This window comes from Alternaria ventricosa (genome assembly GCF_023758065.1).
Source record: "Alternaria ventricosa strain BMP 2768 chromosome Unknown scaffold_15, whole genome shotgun sequence".
Taxonomy (NCBI): Eukaryota; Fungi; Ascomycota; class Dothideomycetes; order Pleosporales; family Pleosporaceae; genus Alternaria; species Alternaria ventricosa.
Window position 1 is genome coordinate 268295 of NW_026055695.1, and position 17302 is coordinate 285596.

Sequence of the window (17302 nt, forward strand, 5' to 3'; positions counted from 1 at the left end):
GGTGCGTATCGGGAGTTGTTGGTCGGCGTATTTGAGGCGCTCCGAAAGTAGGCGGCCTGCATCGACCTTGCAGACTAATAATGGAGTCCAGGATGGATTAGAGGATACAGGCTCCTGAAAGAGTAAGACCGTCGACACTAAGATATCTGAACCTTATCTGGCTGTGCCTCGAAACATGCATGGAGTTGACCGCCTCGTCTGGTGTTGCAGCATCGTCGCAGTCGGCAAGCAGGAGGCCGCTGAACGCCAAGACACCACTAAGTCCTGAGTCAGCAACGAGAGATGCCTGTCGCTTGTGACGCAGTTATGCAGTCTACGGCACATCAACCCACTATGCAGCACCGTTTTCCCGAGCACCGGGCCTGACCCCATGCCCTTCGATCTCTGCCAGACAACCTTTATGGTCCATCTTCCGCCAGTCACCGGGCGCTCCATTCCAAGCTCGTAAAAGCGTGGCCTGGGTTTCAGCCTGATCGCCGCTACGCCTTTTCTGGCTCAGGACCCTTCGGATGACCACGCAGCACATTCGCGGACCGGAGAGGAGACATAGTTATTAGACTTGACGTTCTTTGTTCTGTGCAATCGGATGCCCGCGCTAGTGTTTGCTTCGTAGGAGCTATACCTGAGTCTGAACAGCAGCGACTGCGGAGCTTGCCGCCCTTTCGTCTTACCGCCTCATCGTCTCCAGAGCATAAGCATGTCCTATCGTGGCCGACCCAGTAAGGGATGCGAGGCTTGCAGAGCCCGTAAAGTCAAGGTACGCATCTCTCTCTGTCCACTTCTGCGACCTGCCTTGCTCTACAGGCTGCACCACGCGCAGGGCAACGACGGTCACGCGGACAAGGCTGATGGCAGGGTAGTGCGATGAGGGTAGACCAGCTTGCAGTCGATGTAGCAAAGCCGGCCATGAGTGCAAATATCGAGACCAAGCCGACATCCTCTTTCGGAACCAAACGGCGTCGGCTGCGCAAAGAGCAGAAGAGTCATGGCGGAAGCGATCGAAGTCAAACCAACGTGCTACCGTTGCCGAAAGTAGCAACGCCTTCAGCAACACCTATAATAACACCTATATCAAAACACCACCAAGCGACGAGTCAACACCACCTCATCTGGATGACACGCGCTCGTCCAGCGGTAGTGTGCATTCTCCCGGTGGCTCTCTGGATGACCCGGCTCAAGAATCATCGAGCGTTGCGTCCGCAACCATCGATCTAAGTCGGCTAACTATTACTCCATCGCCTAATCCGGACTTCCGTAGAAGAGCTTTTGAGCGCTTTGTGTACGACTTTGTGCTGCCCGACTCGCCGAACCGACCAGCCGACCAGCCAGATGAAGCCCTGTGGACATTCATTCCGCTCTTGTATCAAGACGCCCCGGAGAACTCATTGATCGCGACAGCGGTTGACGCAGTATCTTACGTCAACTTCGCTAATAGATATAATGATTCTCATGCGCAGGCACTAGGTGAGGAATGCGTAGGGAGGGCCCTTCCGATGTTGACAAAGGCAATTGCGGACAAGAAGCAGGCAGCCACGAATACTGCACTTTGCTCGGTGCATCTGATGGGCATCTACGAGGTACGTTCGTTCGTTACAGCTTGCTGGTATGCACGAAATCTAACGTGATGAACAGAATCTTACCAGCGTGCAGCGGAAAGGCACCTTTCTGGCTCACAACCAAGGCGCAAACGCTATGCTTCAATTGCGGACGGTTGAGGAGTTCTACAGCGACGTCATATCAGCCAGACTTTACGAAGTCATCTATGCACATCTGGTAATCGCCGTCACAGATGAACACCTTTTTTCCGCTGATGGCTAACCTTGCGACAGCTCTTAGGCAACTTACAGGCAGCAAGACGCCCGCAGATACCTACGAGAGATGTGGTGAAAGTAGACGAATTACTTCCAAGTCTATACAAGAACTCCAACGCCTTTGTCATTCGTCTAATATGGCGAGCGGCAATGCTACATGCCAGATGGCACGAAACCAAGCAAAGTCCAAACCCACCAACCAACCGCATGGCCTTGCAAGAACTTCTACAGAGCGCGCTCGAACTAGAAAGTGACTACGAAGCTTGGGAGGCAAATGTTACACCGGCTTGGAACTACCATATGACACCCAACACACCGGAGGCTCGGTCGACCTACGACGCCAAGTTGCAAAAGCTTTTCTTGGGTTGTCCAGGCGCACCGGAAGAGATTCACATATACCCGAGCTTGAAACGCGTCTGGATCTGGGGCTTCTACCGTACGAGCCGCATACTTGTTTTACGTGATCTGCTCGAGATGTTGAATTGGATGTTGAGGTTCCGGGACCCTTGTCGATCTTTCCGTCCTCAAGAAGCCCCGGGGCAGTCCATGCCTACTGCTCTGAGTGATGGAAATCTCCGCATGCATCACTCGGTCGCTACCGCTCGCCTGGTTGGGGTCATTGAGAAGAACTGTTCTTCTATACTTGGCAGCTTCACGGTACCGATAGATACGAAATCTGCCACCGATATCTGTGGCATGCGGGGCTATATATGTATATGGCCCCTGGGTACGATGGATTCAGTACTCAGCTCAGGTCTCGTGCCGGATAGCAATGCAGGCAGACATTTGCACAGCGCTACTCATCTACCAACACCACCGCCAGTTTACTCGCAACCACATCTGGCTACATCCGCTTCCAACGCGTCTTCCTCAAGCGAACCGTCGTCGGCCCTGGAATCTTACGAAGCGGCACCTCCATTCTCCGAACTCCGCAACATTCGGTCTCAGTCTGAAAGCGACCAATCCCCCGGCGCGAGTCCGCCATCAAGCACCCCGGTCTTGGATCAAAATGCAAAGAAGAATCACATCTTCGACCCCAACCCCGCGCACCCGTACGATCACCCGCTAGATCTACCTCCACTGGACTATGGAGTCGAGCCGAGGAGGATAGACATTGCAGCGCGGCGGGAATGGATAAATCGCCTGATGTACTACATGGCCACAGAACTGGGGCTGAAGAAGGCGCTCTGGTGCCCAGTTATGCAAGGCTACATGCCCACCGTGAAACCCATGGTTGACGAGATTCTCAGCCAAGAAAGAGGTTTCTAAAAGCGCGAACTACGCATTTGATAACGGAGTATAAGCAACAAGGGCATCTCGTTGGCGTTTTGAGATTATGTCTTCTGCATTTACGAAGGGAAATTGGGGATTGGATGCACGGTTTGGTAACATATTTGTTCACGTACATATATTTCGGTTCGATGTTCTTTGGATATATACGAAAGTTATGGCTTGTACCTTGGATCATGAGGGTATTGTTGAGTGATTGGGAGTAATGTGGTGAGCTGACTCGGTTAGGATAAGCGTTCACGACTACTGCCTTGGTTGTGAGCGGGTAGGCAATAGCTCGCTGAAGTCCTGACATTCACGGCTTGGCCTATATACCGATCGCCCATTAGTTCCAGCTGCCATTGCGAATCAGTGCGACTAACTAGCCATCAACCAATCTCCACCAGAGAAATCCCTAAACTCAAATGGGCGGACACAGGATGAATTACGTCGCAACTCTGCCTTCCATCCCCGAGGGGGCCGTCGACAAGCACGACCTTATGTAGGTTCTTTCTCTGTAACTGTCGCTGCAAATGTTCGCTCAACCCGCTGACATGCACAGCACAGAAGCCAATGCCAAGAACTCACCATTGCTGCGCCTCCCAGGCGAGCTGCGCAACAAAATTTACGGATACGCTTTCCCCGACTCTTCCATTGAACCACTGCTGCGCCCGCGGACTGCCTCAATACACACTCGAATGAGCCCAGACCGACCCATGTCCCACACCGTCTCACTCATCCGAACATGTCGTCAGACGCGGTCTAAGGCCGAGTCTCTCTTCTTTTCCCACACAACTTTCGGCTTCAATTATGCGCGATATGACTTTCATCGTTTCCTGGGACACATTGGGCGTGAAAAGAGGGAACTCATCACGTCGATTGCCATGACGTTCTCTACGCTAGAAGCACTTGAGCAACACGAGGGGCGATATAAGCTTCCACGGCTGGAGTACGTTTACGTGAGGGTGTCTGCTGAATATCATGAATACTATCACAAGGGAAACACGCAAACACTACAGAGGCTTGCTGGAATAATGGGAAAGAAATGGGGATGTGAGAAGGCTACGTTCGTTCCGAAAGTATATGTTTGTCCGTGTGATCGATGTCAAGTAGCTAGTAGCGGTGGTAGAGTCGGTCTGAGACAAGGAGATTACTCGTGTCTTCAGACAGTCTCGGATCGCTCGTACGGCACCTCGTCCTCTGGCTGCAGCCTCATGTAGTTAGCGCTAAGTCGCAGTCACCATCACCGTTTGTCTTCATGCGGACCCTGTGCTAGCGTCGCCGCCAGCATTGACTGACAGCTTGCCTACCGACTACCGATCGTCTCTCCAATCGCCAACCTTGAAACACAAAACTGACGTTGCGTTGCCCACACCTTGATGATGCTTCGCCTCTCCGACTTAGGTTCCATGAAGCCCGGCGTCTTACCCGCCAACCAAAAAGACGACCGCGACCAAGACCTCCGCAACGTCGACGACGTCTTCAACAACGACTACAACATACGAAGCAACGACAAGCGTCTTGTAGTTCCGCTAGCATACAATAGAGCTGAGATGTAAGCGTGCCGCGCAATAAGCGCAGACTTTATGTCTGATACCTCGCAGCACCAAGAGAAACCAGACAGACTCACCTCTCCTCCTCCTCCCCGCCGAGCTCCGCAACGACATCTACAACTACATTTTCAACGGCGCCATCATCAAGGTCAACAAACCACTTGTCAAAAAGGACATGCGCAGATACCGCAGTGTCCGCGCTATCCTCTACACATGCCGCCAGATCTACATCGAAGCCAGCGCTTTGTCCTTCACTTTGTGCACCTTTGTACCTAGCTACTTCGCGCTAAGATTCTTTTCCTCTTCCAATCTACCGGCAGCAGGCTTCGGAAGGATCGAGCGTCTGTGGTTGACGGAGGGGAATGGGCGGGCTATCATCGAGGGACAGGATGAAATGAAAGGTGCATATCTCAAAGAATGGTTTGCTTCATTGAAGCTCTTGGAGATAGAAGTCTGGCGTCTGAAAGTAAACTTGACGGACGCTCAGGCAAAAGAGAAGGTGAGGGATGCGTTTGGGCTGCCGGATCTGCATGTTGTGGGAAGGCGCGTAGGTGAGGATGGGGTGGTTGCTGGTTGATGGTTTGGACGGGATGGGATTCTAGCGTATGACGGTTGATTGGGATTGAGCTTGAAGCTTGATGGCTGAATGGCATGTTGCGATATGAGGTTCTTGAGCTTCTAGGTAGAAGGGAGGAGCGTCGGCGTTTAGCCCCGCGCTAACTTCTAATCCCCGACCCGACCCCACAAGTCCTGCTTACATAACGCACTCGCCCTCATTCCTCACCAAACCGCCTTCCAGAGTCCAGATTCCCAGCCCCATCGCTCATCCTCCCATCCGCATTCGCATTAGCGCTGCCATATCCAATCCCTCCCCAAGTACACCCGTACCAATCCAATCCCAATCAACTAGTACTCCCTCGTCAACCAAAGACGCAAGGAAACGCAAAGTCGGTATTACAAAGAAAGAGCTAGGAAACCCACCACACACATACACGACGCGATCGCTAAAATGGATATCCGCGTCCTACGCCCATCGGACATTCCGCATGTTCAGCTGGCGAATATTACGAATTTGCCCGAGAACTACTTTTGCAAGTACTATCTGTATCATGCGATGAGTTGGCCGCAGTTGAGCTATGTGGCTGTTGATGTAAGTTTCTTGTTTTTGTGTTTGAGTTTGTGTTTGGGGAAGAGCTGGGAACTGGTGTGAAGAGGAGGGATTAGAGGATGAGAGTTGCAGTCGTTCGTGATTGGCCGATTGGTCGGAGGATGATTGAGCAACGGGGCGTTGTTACGTGGAACACGTGACTATCCGGCCACCAGCAATCGTTTCGATATTGGATAGTGTATCATGTCTTTCTCAAAAAACTAACACTAGTCAGGTCTCTCGTCCACCCAAAACCCCCTACGACCCCCCGAAGATCGTCGGCTACGTCCTCGCCAAAATGGAAGAAGAGCCCACCGACGGTGTCCAACACGGCCACATAACCTCCCTATCCGTGATGCGCACCCACCGCCGCCTGGGACTCGCCGAGAAACTCATGCGCCAATCCCAACGCGCCATGGCCGAAACCTTCAACGCGCACTACGTCTCCCTACACGTCCGCGTCTCCAACAACGCGGCCTTGCATCTCTACCGCGAAACCCTCGGTTTCACCGTCGACAAGATCGAAGCGAAATACTATGCCGATGGTGAGGATGCGTATAGTATGAGGATCGAGCTGGCGGATTTGAAGGAGCAGTTGAGGGATGAGGAGGAGGAGATTTTTGGGAGTGAGGGCGTGGATGAGGGGGATGCGGTGGGGAGTGAGGGGGTTAAGGTACGTGAATCTAATGATTGTTTGGGGGGAAGGGAGGAAGGGGGTGGGGGTAGATGGGATTGGGATGTGTGCTAACGAGTGATACAGGAGAAGAAGCCCGCGAAGAAGACAAAGGTCAAGGTGGGTAGGGGGAAGGGCGTTGTGGATCTGGTGGAGAAGAATGAGGCGGCTGCTGCTTAGGAGGCGGGGGTTGCCATTGCTGAGGTTTATCGGCGGATACGGTTTGGGAGGATAGGGAGGTGACTCCTCCCCCATCACCTCCTCGGAGCATAGGGTTATTATCGGTCGAGAATGGATATTGGTGGTGTGTTGGCGTTAGTTTGTTCGAGGCACATTTGTTGTGCTATGAAAGGTGGTTACGCTTACCAGCGTATATCCATAACTGGCCTTCTCATGCTATGCTACCGTATATTCTAGATTCCCAACTCCATCTCCATGCAAGAAGGAAGTAGCCAACCAAAAAATTAGAAGAAGAAGAAAAGAAAACGCCCATCCGTGTACCTTGTTGGATATCATAAAGAGCCCAGATCATAATGCCCGCCACATAAATCATCATCTTCCCTATTCCCTTCCAACCTACATCAACCCTCCCAAAACAACCTTTCCCACACCCCCAACCTCACTCTTAAGCCCCGCCCGACAACTATCCTCAAACTCGCGCACAACCCCCGCAAGAATAATCTTCCTCACCCGCGCATCCGCCTTATTAAACAAATCACCCACCAAACTAGGTACCCCACCACCCGCACTCGCCACACTCTCAGGCGTACTAAGCATACTAAGTATCTTCGTATAACAATCAATCAAGACATCGCACAGCGTAGCAAACGTGCTGAAGAAATCGGGGTCGAAGGGTAGACTCGGGGTCTGGAGATGCGTGTAGCTTTCGTTGGGGAGCAAGGAATCGTCTGTTGTAGGCGGGGAGTCGAAGCCGCCGCCCATGCCACCGCTTGTTTCAGAGCCGGTGAAACTGTTGCTTGGAGTGAGGAGCGGAAAATCGCCGTTTGCGCTGCTGGACCGCCGGCCTTTACTGCCCATTGACATGCCCATGCCCATTCCCATGCCCATGTTTGCGCGCTTGAACATCTGGGGGAGGCGGGCGCGGGAGAGCGAGGACGGGGTGGAGCCGTCGGCCGGGTGGATGGATTGGTATTGTTCGAATTCCAACAAAAGGGCGTTGAGGGCTTTGAGGTAGTCGGACGGGGAATTGGCGTTTAGGTCGAGGATGGTGGGGAGGGAGAAGCCGAGGAGGAGGTAGTGGGTGGCGCGCCGGGCTTGGTTGCGCGTTGTGAAGGAGGGGAGGCGCGTGAGGTCTGTTTTGGAGAAGAGGAGCGTGTTGAACCAGTAGATGCGGCCTTCGTGGCTGGATTGAGTTAGTGAGGGCTGATATAGAAGAGGAAAAATAGAAGGACTCACGCCTTCCGCAGGTAGTCGAGGGTGGATATGCGTTTTGAGGCGAGCTCGTGGATGTGCTGGAAGACGAGGTTGGGGTTGGAGCCGTTGGGGACGGGAATGGGCGCGGCAGGTGCTAACGTGCGGTTGGACTGCTGGTTTGCCTGGAGGATCTCCTTCTGGGAGGGGGGATGGCGCAGCGGGATGGGGACAGCCATATTGCCGAAGGGAGTCTTGGGCTTGTCGACGGCGCTGAGGGGGCTCTTCTCATAGACCTGGGCCTGGGGTTGTTGGACACTGCCACCCTCGGTCTTGACGTTCTCGCTGCTTTTTTGCTTGCTGCGCGAAAAGGTGGATATGGAGAGGGCGGGCCGCGAGGCATTCGTCACACTGGCGGGCACGGGGGCCTTCTCGGGGGAGTAGGTGAGGGCCAGGGTGGCCGAGGGGGTCCTCTTATGCGAGGACGAGGCCGACGCGTTGGTGCGAAGCGAGGCGGACCGTGACCTCCGCAGCGTGGACCCGAGATCGGTGACGGACGAGGCGATGCTGTGCCTGCTGCTGGCGTGCCTGCGTCGTGGTGGCGTCGCTGCGAGTCGGGCGGGAAACTCGTATTGGTCGAGCTCGAGAGGGGGTGTCTTTAGCCCGGGGTTGGCCGCGGGGGTGATGTTGAGGGCGGGCGGCGCGAGGGTCGAGTTTGCTTGCTTGTGTCCTTGTCCCTTGGTCTTGCCGCCGAAAAACGAGGGGCGGCGGGAGAAGAGGCCCTGGCTGGAGTTGTCGGCCATGTTGGTAGCCCATGTGCTTTCCAGACGGGTGGGGCTACCGAGCGATCAGGGGCTGTTTCACCACGGACCCTGATAACATTCCGGCATTGCGCTTCTAGAAGACGTGGTCAACTCGTAAATAAACTATGGTCTCTTCGTTAAAATGTAGGTGGGAAGACACGCAGACGGGACTGCACGCTATAAGGTAGATACTGGCGCGCAAAACGAAAACGTGTTTCGATTCGCGGCTACAGCTGATACCGTGAGAACCTATCCCGACGCAGGAACAAGCCGCCCGAGGCCCATCCCTGCCCACCGCCTCTGCCCCTGTCGCCCTACATTGCCATAGCTTCACTGACTATGCCATTCGACCACGTGCGGCTATCAGCACGTTAGGCTGAATCCAGAGTGGCAGGTGCTGCTTCCAAGCTCCAAGCTCCAAGATTCCAAGCTTTCCAGTCCCATGGTTCAGACTCGACACCGTCCGACTCTCTCCCAGACACACCATTGCTACCAGGTTCCGCTGTACTGTTGTGTGTTGCTGCCAGCCCCGCCAACTACCCCACGTCACGATGCAGCGCAGACAGAGCGCACGAGTACGCACCACCACGACATTCATATCCGCGCAACACTAACGAAACACAGGGAGAGTGGATTCCCACAGAGGGACAGTGGCCCGTGGATCCTCAGGAAGACGTCGAGGTTTCGGAGCAGCGCATATGGGTCGATGGCTGTTTCGACTTTGCTCACCACGGTATGCCGGCTACCGCATTCGAGGTATCCAGCGCTTACAGAGACCAGGCCATGCGGGCGCCATGCTGCAGGCGCGCCAGCTGGGCAACGAGCTGTTCGTTGGTGTGCACTCGGACGAGTCCATCATGGAGAACAAAGGCCCCACGGTGATGCGCCTCGACGAACGGTGCGCACGACCATGACGAATGCGCCGCCTTTAAAGCTAATGATTTCAGTGTCGCCGCCGTCGAAGCCTGCCGATGGGCTACCAAAGCCGTCCCGAGGGCGCCCTACGTAACCTCGCTGCCCTGGATCACCCACTACGGCTGCCAATACGTCGTACACGGCGATGACATCACCTCCGACAGCGACGGAAAGGACTGCTACCGCTATGTCAAGGCAGCGGGGAGGTTCAAGGTCGTTAAGCGCACACCCGGTATCTCGACGACCGACCTCGTGGGCCGCATGCTGCTGTGCACCAAGTCGCACTTTATACCGTCGCTGGAGAAGAGGCTGTCCGGAGATGAAGGCCCGGGTGATGAGAAGGAGCGGTTAAAGACGGGAGAGGAGATGCTCCAGCGCATCAAGGACTATGCGACCGACGCCTCAGGTCGTGCGCCCGGCTGCGACGTGTGGTACTGGCATGCTTCGCGACCCGTCAAGCTGCGGAGGACAACCACCAGCAACACCGTAACCTCGCCTACCTCACCCACTGCGCCGCGCCCCGGCACCGTCCGCCAGGCCTCGACCGCCTCAGCACTCGGACCCGTCAAGGAAGAAAAGGGCAAGTTCCACGAGTTGGTCAAGGGCAAGGGCGTCAAGCCCGGCCAAAAGGTCATCTACGTCGACGGAGGCTGGGATCTGTTCTCCTCGGGCCACATCGAGTTCCTCCGCCTCGTCACACAGTCCGAAGAAGAAGCCGCGAAGGAGGGCGGCTGGTACACCGACGAAGCAAAGGCAGCGCGCATAGAAAAGTCCGGCGAGGACTACGGCCCCATCTTCCTCATCGCCGGCATCCACGACGACGAAGTCATCAACCACTGGAAAGGCATAAACTACCCCATCATGAACATTTTCGAGCGCGGCCTCTGCGTCCTCCAATGCAAAGTATGTCCCCTCCTGACTTTCACTTAACGCAGGAACTAATGTCTGATCTCTAGTACGTCCACGCCGCCATCTTCGGCGCCCCCTTCTCCCTCTCCAAAGCCTTCCTGCACACGCTCCCCTACGCCCAACCCCTCACCGTCTACCACGGCAAAACCACCTTCATGCCCCTCGCCTTCGACCCCTACGCCGTCCCCAAGGCCCTCAACATATACCGCGAAATCGCTAACCACGACTTCCAAAACGTAAACGCCGCGGAGATTGTGGCAAGGATCATGAAGGGACGCGCGTTGTATGAGGAGAGGCAGCGCAAGAAGGGCGAGAAGGGGATGACGGAGGAGGTGGAGCGGATTCGCCAGGAGATGGAGAGGGAGCAGAAGAGGAGGGAGGTGGAGGGGCAGTTTGGGTTGTAGTGGGGTTGGGGGTGTGGATATGTGTGTGGGGGAAAGGATAGAGAGGGATGTGATGTTGCTAGCGCGTTCGACGTTATATACCAATCTTCAACAGATGTCTCAACCAGCTTCCATACTACCCACAGCCTCATCCCATTCGCTACACAGCCGTTCCCAGTCCACCCAGCCGTCAAACAGGCTCCAATCAGCAATTCCACAACTCCACCAAGCCAGCTTCCACGCCTTTCATCTCACATCACCTACCCACACCCTAACCTCCTTACAAACTTTCCAAACCCACTCACTCGAATCCGCCCCCATCCTCCAAAACACCAACTCATCCCTCTGCTTCCCACTCCCTCTCAAACTCAACTTGCAAATCTACATTCCTACACCACACCCTCACCTTCTCCCTACACGCCTCTTCATCCAAAACCTCCCCACTCGCCCTCACGTGCAGCACACGCAGATTCGGCAGAAAGACCGTCGGACAAGAGATGCCACCAATATACCCCCAGCGCATATACGTCAAGCGTGCTACTCCCGGATAGTTTTCACGGAAAACCTCGCTGAAGTGATGAGATCGCATATAACGTGTTTGGGCGGACGAGTCAGCCAGGACATGCCGTCGGTGTAGCTGAGATCCAGTGTGATGTTTTTGTAGACTAGGGTGGTGGCTTTCGGAGACGATATTTGTGGCATGTTGGAAGTAGGCCTGGGGGCGAGAAGGGGAAGTCGAGGGAGCTGGAGGTTGGGTCGTGTTTTTGGATGGTTCGCTTGATGGGGATGGGGGATGTGCGGGCTATGCGGGTGTAGATTGCGTTGCGGAGGAGGGGGGGTGTGAGGTGGGTTTGGAGAGTTCTTGGTTTGGTGGGTGGACGTTGGGGGATGCGGAATGGGGTGTGTACATGGTGGACATCGCGGTGTTGGCTTGTGGGGTCGTGGGCGAGGTTGTAGTGAGGTTTAGGTTATGTACCAAGATTCAACACATGTTCGAATTCGATTTATGTTTTATGATAAGCGGGAATTGTACGTCATCCAGCCACGCTGGTTAGATTTTTAAGAGGCTCCTCTGCATTGAGTACAGAATAAAGAGACTGACTCAGAGATTGCTCGTTTTCGTTTACAAAATCCTACCCAGAATCATTTTAGTCCACCTGCATTCTCGCATCTCCACTAACCATCCCTTCACTTATCAGCCACCCAAGAGGATGTGTGGAGCTTCACTCCACATCCACCAACATATCGAACCTCTCTATGAGCGAATGAGGAGGAGAAAAGTACTGCTTCGCCCAGTTCCCCTCAAAGAACACATCCAAGCCCTCGTTTCCAAACCATTTCCTGACCGCTTCCTCCATGGACTCACCCCCGCCTATTGGCCAGCCGGCTACCACCTGACATACGACGTGCACACGCTTCAGACGTGGTAAGTGCACGGTACAGCATTTGGTATCTTTCGAATTCTTCTCGCGCTCATTGACTTCTCGTTCCATGAGGTCGGCAAAGAATTCACTGATCTGAAGTGAAGTGACGTGGGCGCAAATTTGGTGTGAAGATTGTGAGTAGAGCCAGTACCATGCGTCGCCGGGGAAGGTGTCGATGGTGATTTGGGCGTATACGAGTGCGGTAGCTTCGGAGCGGGTCTGATGGCAGGTCGAGAGGAGCCCCGGCAGGACGAATTGCATGGTGAATTTGGAAGGATTGCTGGTTGGATCGCCAAGGTTCGCATTGGTAATGGTCGCGGCGATGGAGATCTGTGCCGAGTGGCCTACATAGGTGTAGATCTTGTTGCGCAATTCAGCGGGGAGGCGGAGAAGAGGAGATGTAAGAGTGTTGGTAAGAGTGCTAGGCGTGTCTGTTAGTAGGTGGATGATGGTGTTTAGTGACGGCGCAGGTGGCGGAGACATACATTTCGAACATGGCAGTGGCGATTTCAACGGCTGTAGAAGATGGACGTTCCATTATGTGTGGGTTGGAGAATGTAGGGTGTGTTGGTCTCGGCTAGTGGGTAGTTACCTAAACAAGAGAGAGGACTTGACGAGAATAAACAGTTCACCGTGATTCGCCTAATTCAGGCTAGTGCATTTAGAGAACCTTGGAACTGATGGTGCGGCTAGCGTACTTGCCGTTATACCACCCACTGTTCAAAATGAACAAACCCAGCATCCACTACTTACCCACCAGGGAGACTACAGCCACAACCACGACCACACCTGCAGCCCCCCAAACCAACAGCGCAATGTCCACGATGTACGCATCCCGTTACACATCTATTAAACTGCACTAACTAGCAACATAGCACTCAGCCCACATCCCCGTTGCTCCGCCTACCCGCTGAACTCCGCAACAAGATCTACACCTTCATCGGTCTCTCAACTACGCTCGTATTCTTCAAATTGCAGATATACCCCAAAATTCTATGCACCCACACCACTCCACCCTTTCTGCGCACGTGCAAACAAATCCGCAGCGAAGCCACAGCTCTCATCTACGCAAACGCCACCTTCGACATTACCCGGATCAACGACTTCTCTTGGATCATGTGTTGCCCCAAGGCGAAGAGCTGTACTAAGTTGCAGATTGGCTGGGTGCATTCGAGCCGTGTCGCAGGATACCTTGACGCGAGAATCGGCAGGTCTGTTGTGTGCCCCCTGCCGAACCTGAAGAGGGTGAAGGTCATGTGCGCATCGAAGATGGACAGTGAAATGATCAGAGGAGCGCTGAGGGAATGTTTCGGAAAGGAGGATTTGGTGGTGAAGTTTAGGGATCTTGGGGGGGTGTTGATGGCTTGGTAGAGATCTGGACGCCTGGGCATCTGTGGGAGGTTGAGGTCGACAGAGTTGAGTAGAGGACTCGAAGAGAGCGATCCATGTATCGTGTAATGTGCGAGTTACCCATGACTGGAAACTTTGATTCGCGTTCTCTTTGACTAGTCAACCCTCGTAACGTCTAAAAGTCCACTTCCCCTGCCCCTCACCCATCTCACAAACCCCCCACCCCAAAACTAACCTCCAGATCCCCCTTCCCACACCAAACCTTCAGCGCCATCCTAACACTATCTTCCCACGGCCGCCTCGTTTCGCAAGGCCCAACATACACCTTCTTCAGATTCGGAAGCCGATAGTTCGAAAACTTGAGCTCTCCGAGGTCTCTAGCATTTCTGATCTCGAGTGTAATCTCGATCGCAAGACACCTCGAAATCCTAATCGAGGTGACGAATTCGCTGATCTCGTGGTTGCAGGTGCTAATTGGTGGCCACGAGCACAAATCAAACACGTCGAAGTCGAAGAGAGCATGCGCATATATGAGGGGGGTGGCTTCTTTTCGGATTTGCTGAGAGGCTGAGAGGAGGCCTGGGAATCGGAGGTTGTACTTGATGGGGGCGGTGTTGGCGGTGTTTGGAGTTTCTAAGCTGTAGGGTCGGATGATAGTCGCGAGACCTACGTAGGTGTAGACTATGTTCCGCAGTTCGGCAGGGAGACGAAGAAGGGGGGATTCTTGTTGATTGGCGAGTGTGCTGGAGATCTTGTTAGTGGGAGGTGTTGGGAATAACAATGGACATACATTTTGGACATGACATTGTCGGGTTGAGGGGCTGTGGGTGGATTTGCGGGCTGCATATTGAGGAGGTAGACAATGTTGTGTACGTTGAGACTGGGGGTGGAGCGGAGCAGGTGGAGGACTGAGCGAATGCATACTCAATGTGCGCTAAGGCCTAAAGGACTAGTCTATCGATCTAACTGATCCATCGACTGATGATACTCCACAAGCGAGAAAGAGCCGAGATAAGGACGCTCATGAATCTCAAAGACAATCTGCAATGCCTCGTTATCGAACCAATTCCTAAGCCTCTTCGCTGTCCAATCGTTGAACCCTCCAGCCTTCTTTGACATGTGACACATGACATGAACCCTCTTCAAGCTTGGCAGTTTCATAGTACGTGCTTTGATGTTGTCAAGCCTGCGATGGCGCTGGCGGAAGTAAACTTCCAACTCTATGCTATCGGCATGCAGTTCCAAGATTCTTAGCGAGGTGACTTGGTCGCAGAGTTTGTGTTTGCAATTCGAGTGTAGCCAATACCAAGCGTCGTCGTCGGCGAGTATCTCGACAGCGAGCTGCGCACACAGCACCGGGCTTGCTTCGTAGCGAATTTGTTTGCAGCTTTCTAGTAGGCCTGGGAGCTGGAAGTGCATAACAAAACGATCAGAATTATTGGCAAGGTTGTCTGATTGTCCGATAGTGGCGGTGACCTGGGTCTGCGTCTCATATCCTAGATAGGTATAGATAGCGTTGCGAATCTCAGCGGGTAGGCGGAGGAGTGGAGACGTGAGCTGGTTGCTGAGGGTGCTTTGGTCAAGTGTCAGTAGATGCGGCGCAATGAGAGACGACGCACTTACATATCTGCTTTGGCCCTGTCGCCTTGGAAGGTCGCGGAGGAAACGATGACTTCCATGACGCAGAGGGAAGGAGTTTGCTGGCGCTTGACTTTGGACGTGGGTAGTGGACAGAAAGAGAAAGAAAGCTTGAGAAGTGAGGGCAGTGTTTACTGCGCTATCTGGGAAGGCACTAGCGCGGAAATTGACTATATCTTGTGAACAACCAGGCTCAGTTACCTCTAAGACCATTCCCGAAGCCATGCGTCCCTTCTTATGCTTGAGGTGGACTTTTTTGGGCTTCATTCTCGTGGTTTACGATAGCGCGGCAAACGGGAGTATAGTCTATGAACTTTGCATGGGACTGAAACAAAATTTTCATTATGCAAGATGCATTTCCAACTACTCTTGGCCTCTCAATGAACACATTTTTCTCGCGGACCGTCAGCGACTACTTTTCTAGCCAGTCTAATCCTCGAAGATGATCTCAAGTCTTTCATTCCCAAACCACTCCCTCAGAGCTACTGGATCTTTAACGTTCTTCCAATCCCTGTATACCTTCTCCACATACACCCTCTTCAGATTTGGCAGATATCCTGCTGGTGTCGTGTTCGTAAAAGAACGTGTTACGGAATTCGACTTGGACATCACGGAACAAGCCAAGATACCACACAACCTGATTGAGGTAATGAGACTGGAGATCTTGCGATTGAAATATCTCTGCAGCAGGAAGACTCTGCTGTGGTTGGTGACATCGAACGTGGCTAGGCTGTAGAGCAGCGTCGTGGCTTCGTGATGTATCTGCTTGCAACTTCTAACAAGATCTGGGACTCTCAAGCAGAGGATGCATTGCAAAGGGCTGCTCCCGGAGGCTCTTGTCACTTTGATGGTCGCAGAGAGCGAGACGAAGGTGTAGATTTTGTTGCGGATCTCGGCGGGGAGGCGAAGAAAAGGTGAGTTGAGCTGGTTTCTGAGCGTACTAGCCGGAGTTTCAGTTTTTTTGCGCGTGCATTTGAGTGCGCTGTGCTTACATTTCTGACATTGCGCTGTCGCAGGGCAAGGCTGCGCATGCGAGATCGCTCTGCATCGCGAGTATCGGGCAGGAAGGAGGTGATGTTGTGTAACGAAAGCAAGAAGTGATTGTTGTTAAAAGACAAGGACTAGAGTGTGTTGAGAAGCGAGGTGAGTGTAACCCCGGGTAACTGTCGCATTGGAGTTGACGAAGCGACTATCTAGTGGCTATTTCCCTTTTAGGCAGCAGCAAACGCTAAGTCCTAACCGGCACCCCCCCAACATTCCAAAGCTCCTCGCAAGTATTCAGGATGGGCTTCAAAGATGACCTTCAGGTTCGCATTCCCCGCCCAGACCCGGAGCTTTTCCCGTATACCATCGATATCATCTAGTGGCCAGATACCAGACACATAAACTCGCACTAAAGCCGGAAAACTCAACAGCGTCGTGCCTTCCAGATCGTTCGCGCCCCAACGGGGTATGCGAATGGCTGTCATAAGTTGACAGACCGGCAGTTTAGCGATATCTCGGAGGAGCCGCATATCATCCCAGGCCCTTTCGAAGATATGGTAGATCGCTCTAGCGAAGAACATTGTACGGGCTTCGAAACGGAGCTGAGAACAGGCTGATATGAGAGCCGTAGATCTCTTGTAGGAGTAGGAACTCAAAGAGTGTATATGGATCTGGATGTTGATGAATGTGTACTCGTAGATCATGTTGCGTATCTCTCCGGGGAGTCGGAGGAGCGGGGATGTGATTTGGTTCTTGATAGCACTAAATAGCAAGTCAGTGAATGGAGGAAATTAGATATGTCGAACATCGCTGACTAACAGGACCGACATGACTTGACTGTTTTGCAGAGGCGCGGATACGATTGTGGTATCCATGTTCGTATGAGTAGAGGAAGTTCGGGTGTTTGGGTTTTCCAAGTGGGTGGAAGAGAGAAGCAGACGGACGACTTAGGAAATGAGTAATCATTATTTAGCGTGAATAAGCGGCTATCACGTTACTCCATATTGGATCTAGTTCCATGACCTCTAGTACCCGTTGTACCTGTTTGGCCCGAGCTTCACATGGAAGATGC

The 17302-nt window shown here is 53.4% G+C and overlaps 7 protein-coding genes across 7 annotated transcripts; 4 read left to right on the forward strand and 3 right to left on the reverse strand.

Annotated features, from left to right (window-relative positions):
* Positions 1–2018: 2018 nt before the first annotated feature.
* On the forward strand, positions 2019–3080 carry J4E93_008011 (uncharacterized protein; the record flags this gene model as incomplete). The annotated part of the gene is made up of 1 exon (XM_049345914.1): positions 2019–3080. One exon carries the CDS (start codon positions 2019–2021, stop codon positions 3078–3080), a length of 1062 nt encoding a protein of 353 aa, XP_049196847.1.
* A 1382-nt stretch (positions 3081–4462) lies between these two features.
* J4E93_008012 (uncharacterized protein) lies at positions 4463–5210 on the forward strand (the record flags this gene model as incomplete). The annotated part of the gene is made up of 2 exons (XM_049345915.1): positions 4463–4635; positions 4685–5210. 2 exons carry the CDS (start codon positions 4463–4465, stop codon positions 5208–5210), a joined length of 699 nt encoding a protein of 232 aa, XP_049196848.1.
* Positions 5211–5642: 432 nt separating this feature from the next.
* ARD1 (N-terminal acetyltransferase A complex catalytic subunit ard1) lies at positions 5643–6633 on the forward strand (the record flags this gene model as incomplete). The annotated part of the gene is made up of 3 exons (XM_049345916.1): positions 5643–5783; positions 6016–6453; positions 6541–6633. 3 exons carry the CDS (start codon positions 5643–5645, stop codon positions 6631–6633), a joined length of 672 nt encoding a protein of 223 aa, XP_049196849.1.
* A 396-nt stretch (positions 6634–7029) lies between these two features.
* J4E93_008014 (uncharacterized protein) lies at positions 7030–8627 on the reverse strand (the record flags this gene model as incomplete). Its single annotated transcript, XM_049345917.1, has 2 exons — positions 7030–7816; positions 7870–8627. 2 exons carry the CDS (start codon positions 8625–8627, stop codon positions 7030–7032), a joined length of 1545 nt encoding a protein of 514 aa, XP_049196850.1.
* A 551-nt stretch (positions 8628–9178) lies between these two features.
* On the forward strand, positions 9179–10855 carry J4E93_008015 (uncharacterized protein; the record flags this gene model as incomplete). Its single annotated transcript, XM_049345918.1, has 5 exons — positions 9179–9202; positions 9252–9360; positions 9408–9525; positions 9575–10445; positions 10499–10855. The coding sequence occupies 5 exons, from the start codon at positions 9179–9181 to the stop codon at positions 10853–10855; spliced, it is 1479 nt and encodes a 492-aa protein (XP_049196851.1).
* Positions 10856–12057: 1202 nt separating this feature from the next.
* J4E93_008016 (uncharacterized protein) lies at positions 12058–12796 on the reverse strand (the record flags this gene model as incomplete). Its single annotated transcript, XM_049345919.1, has 2 exons — positions 12058–12679; positions 12744–12796. The coding sequence occupies 2 exons, from the start codon at positions 12794–12796 to the stop codon at positions 12058–12060; spliced, it is 675 nt and encodes a 224-aa protein (XP_049196852.1).
* Positions 12797–13816: 1020 nt separating this feature from the next.
* J4E93_008017 (uncharacterized protein) lies at positions 13817–15287 on the reverse strand (the record flags this gene model as incomplete). The annotated part of the gene is made up of 3 exons (XM_049345920.1): positions 13817–14351; positions 14597–15181; positions 15232–15287. The coding sequence occupies 3 exons, from the start codon at positions 15285–15287 to the stop codon at positions 13817–13819; spliced, it is 1176 nt and encodes a 391-aa protein (XP_049196853.1).
* Between the last annotated feature and the right edge of the window lie 2015 nt (positions 15288–17302).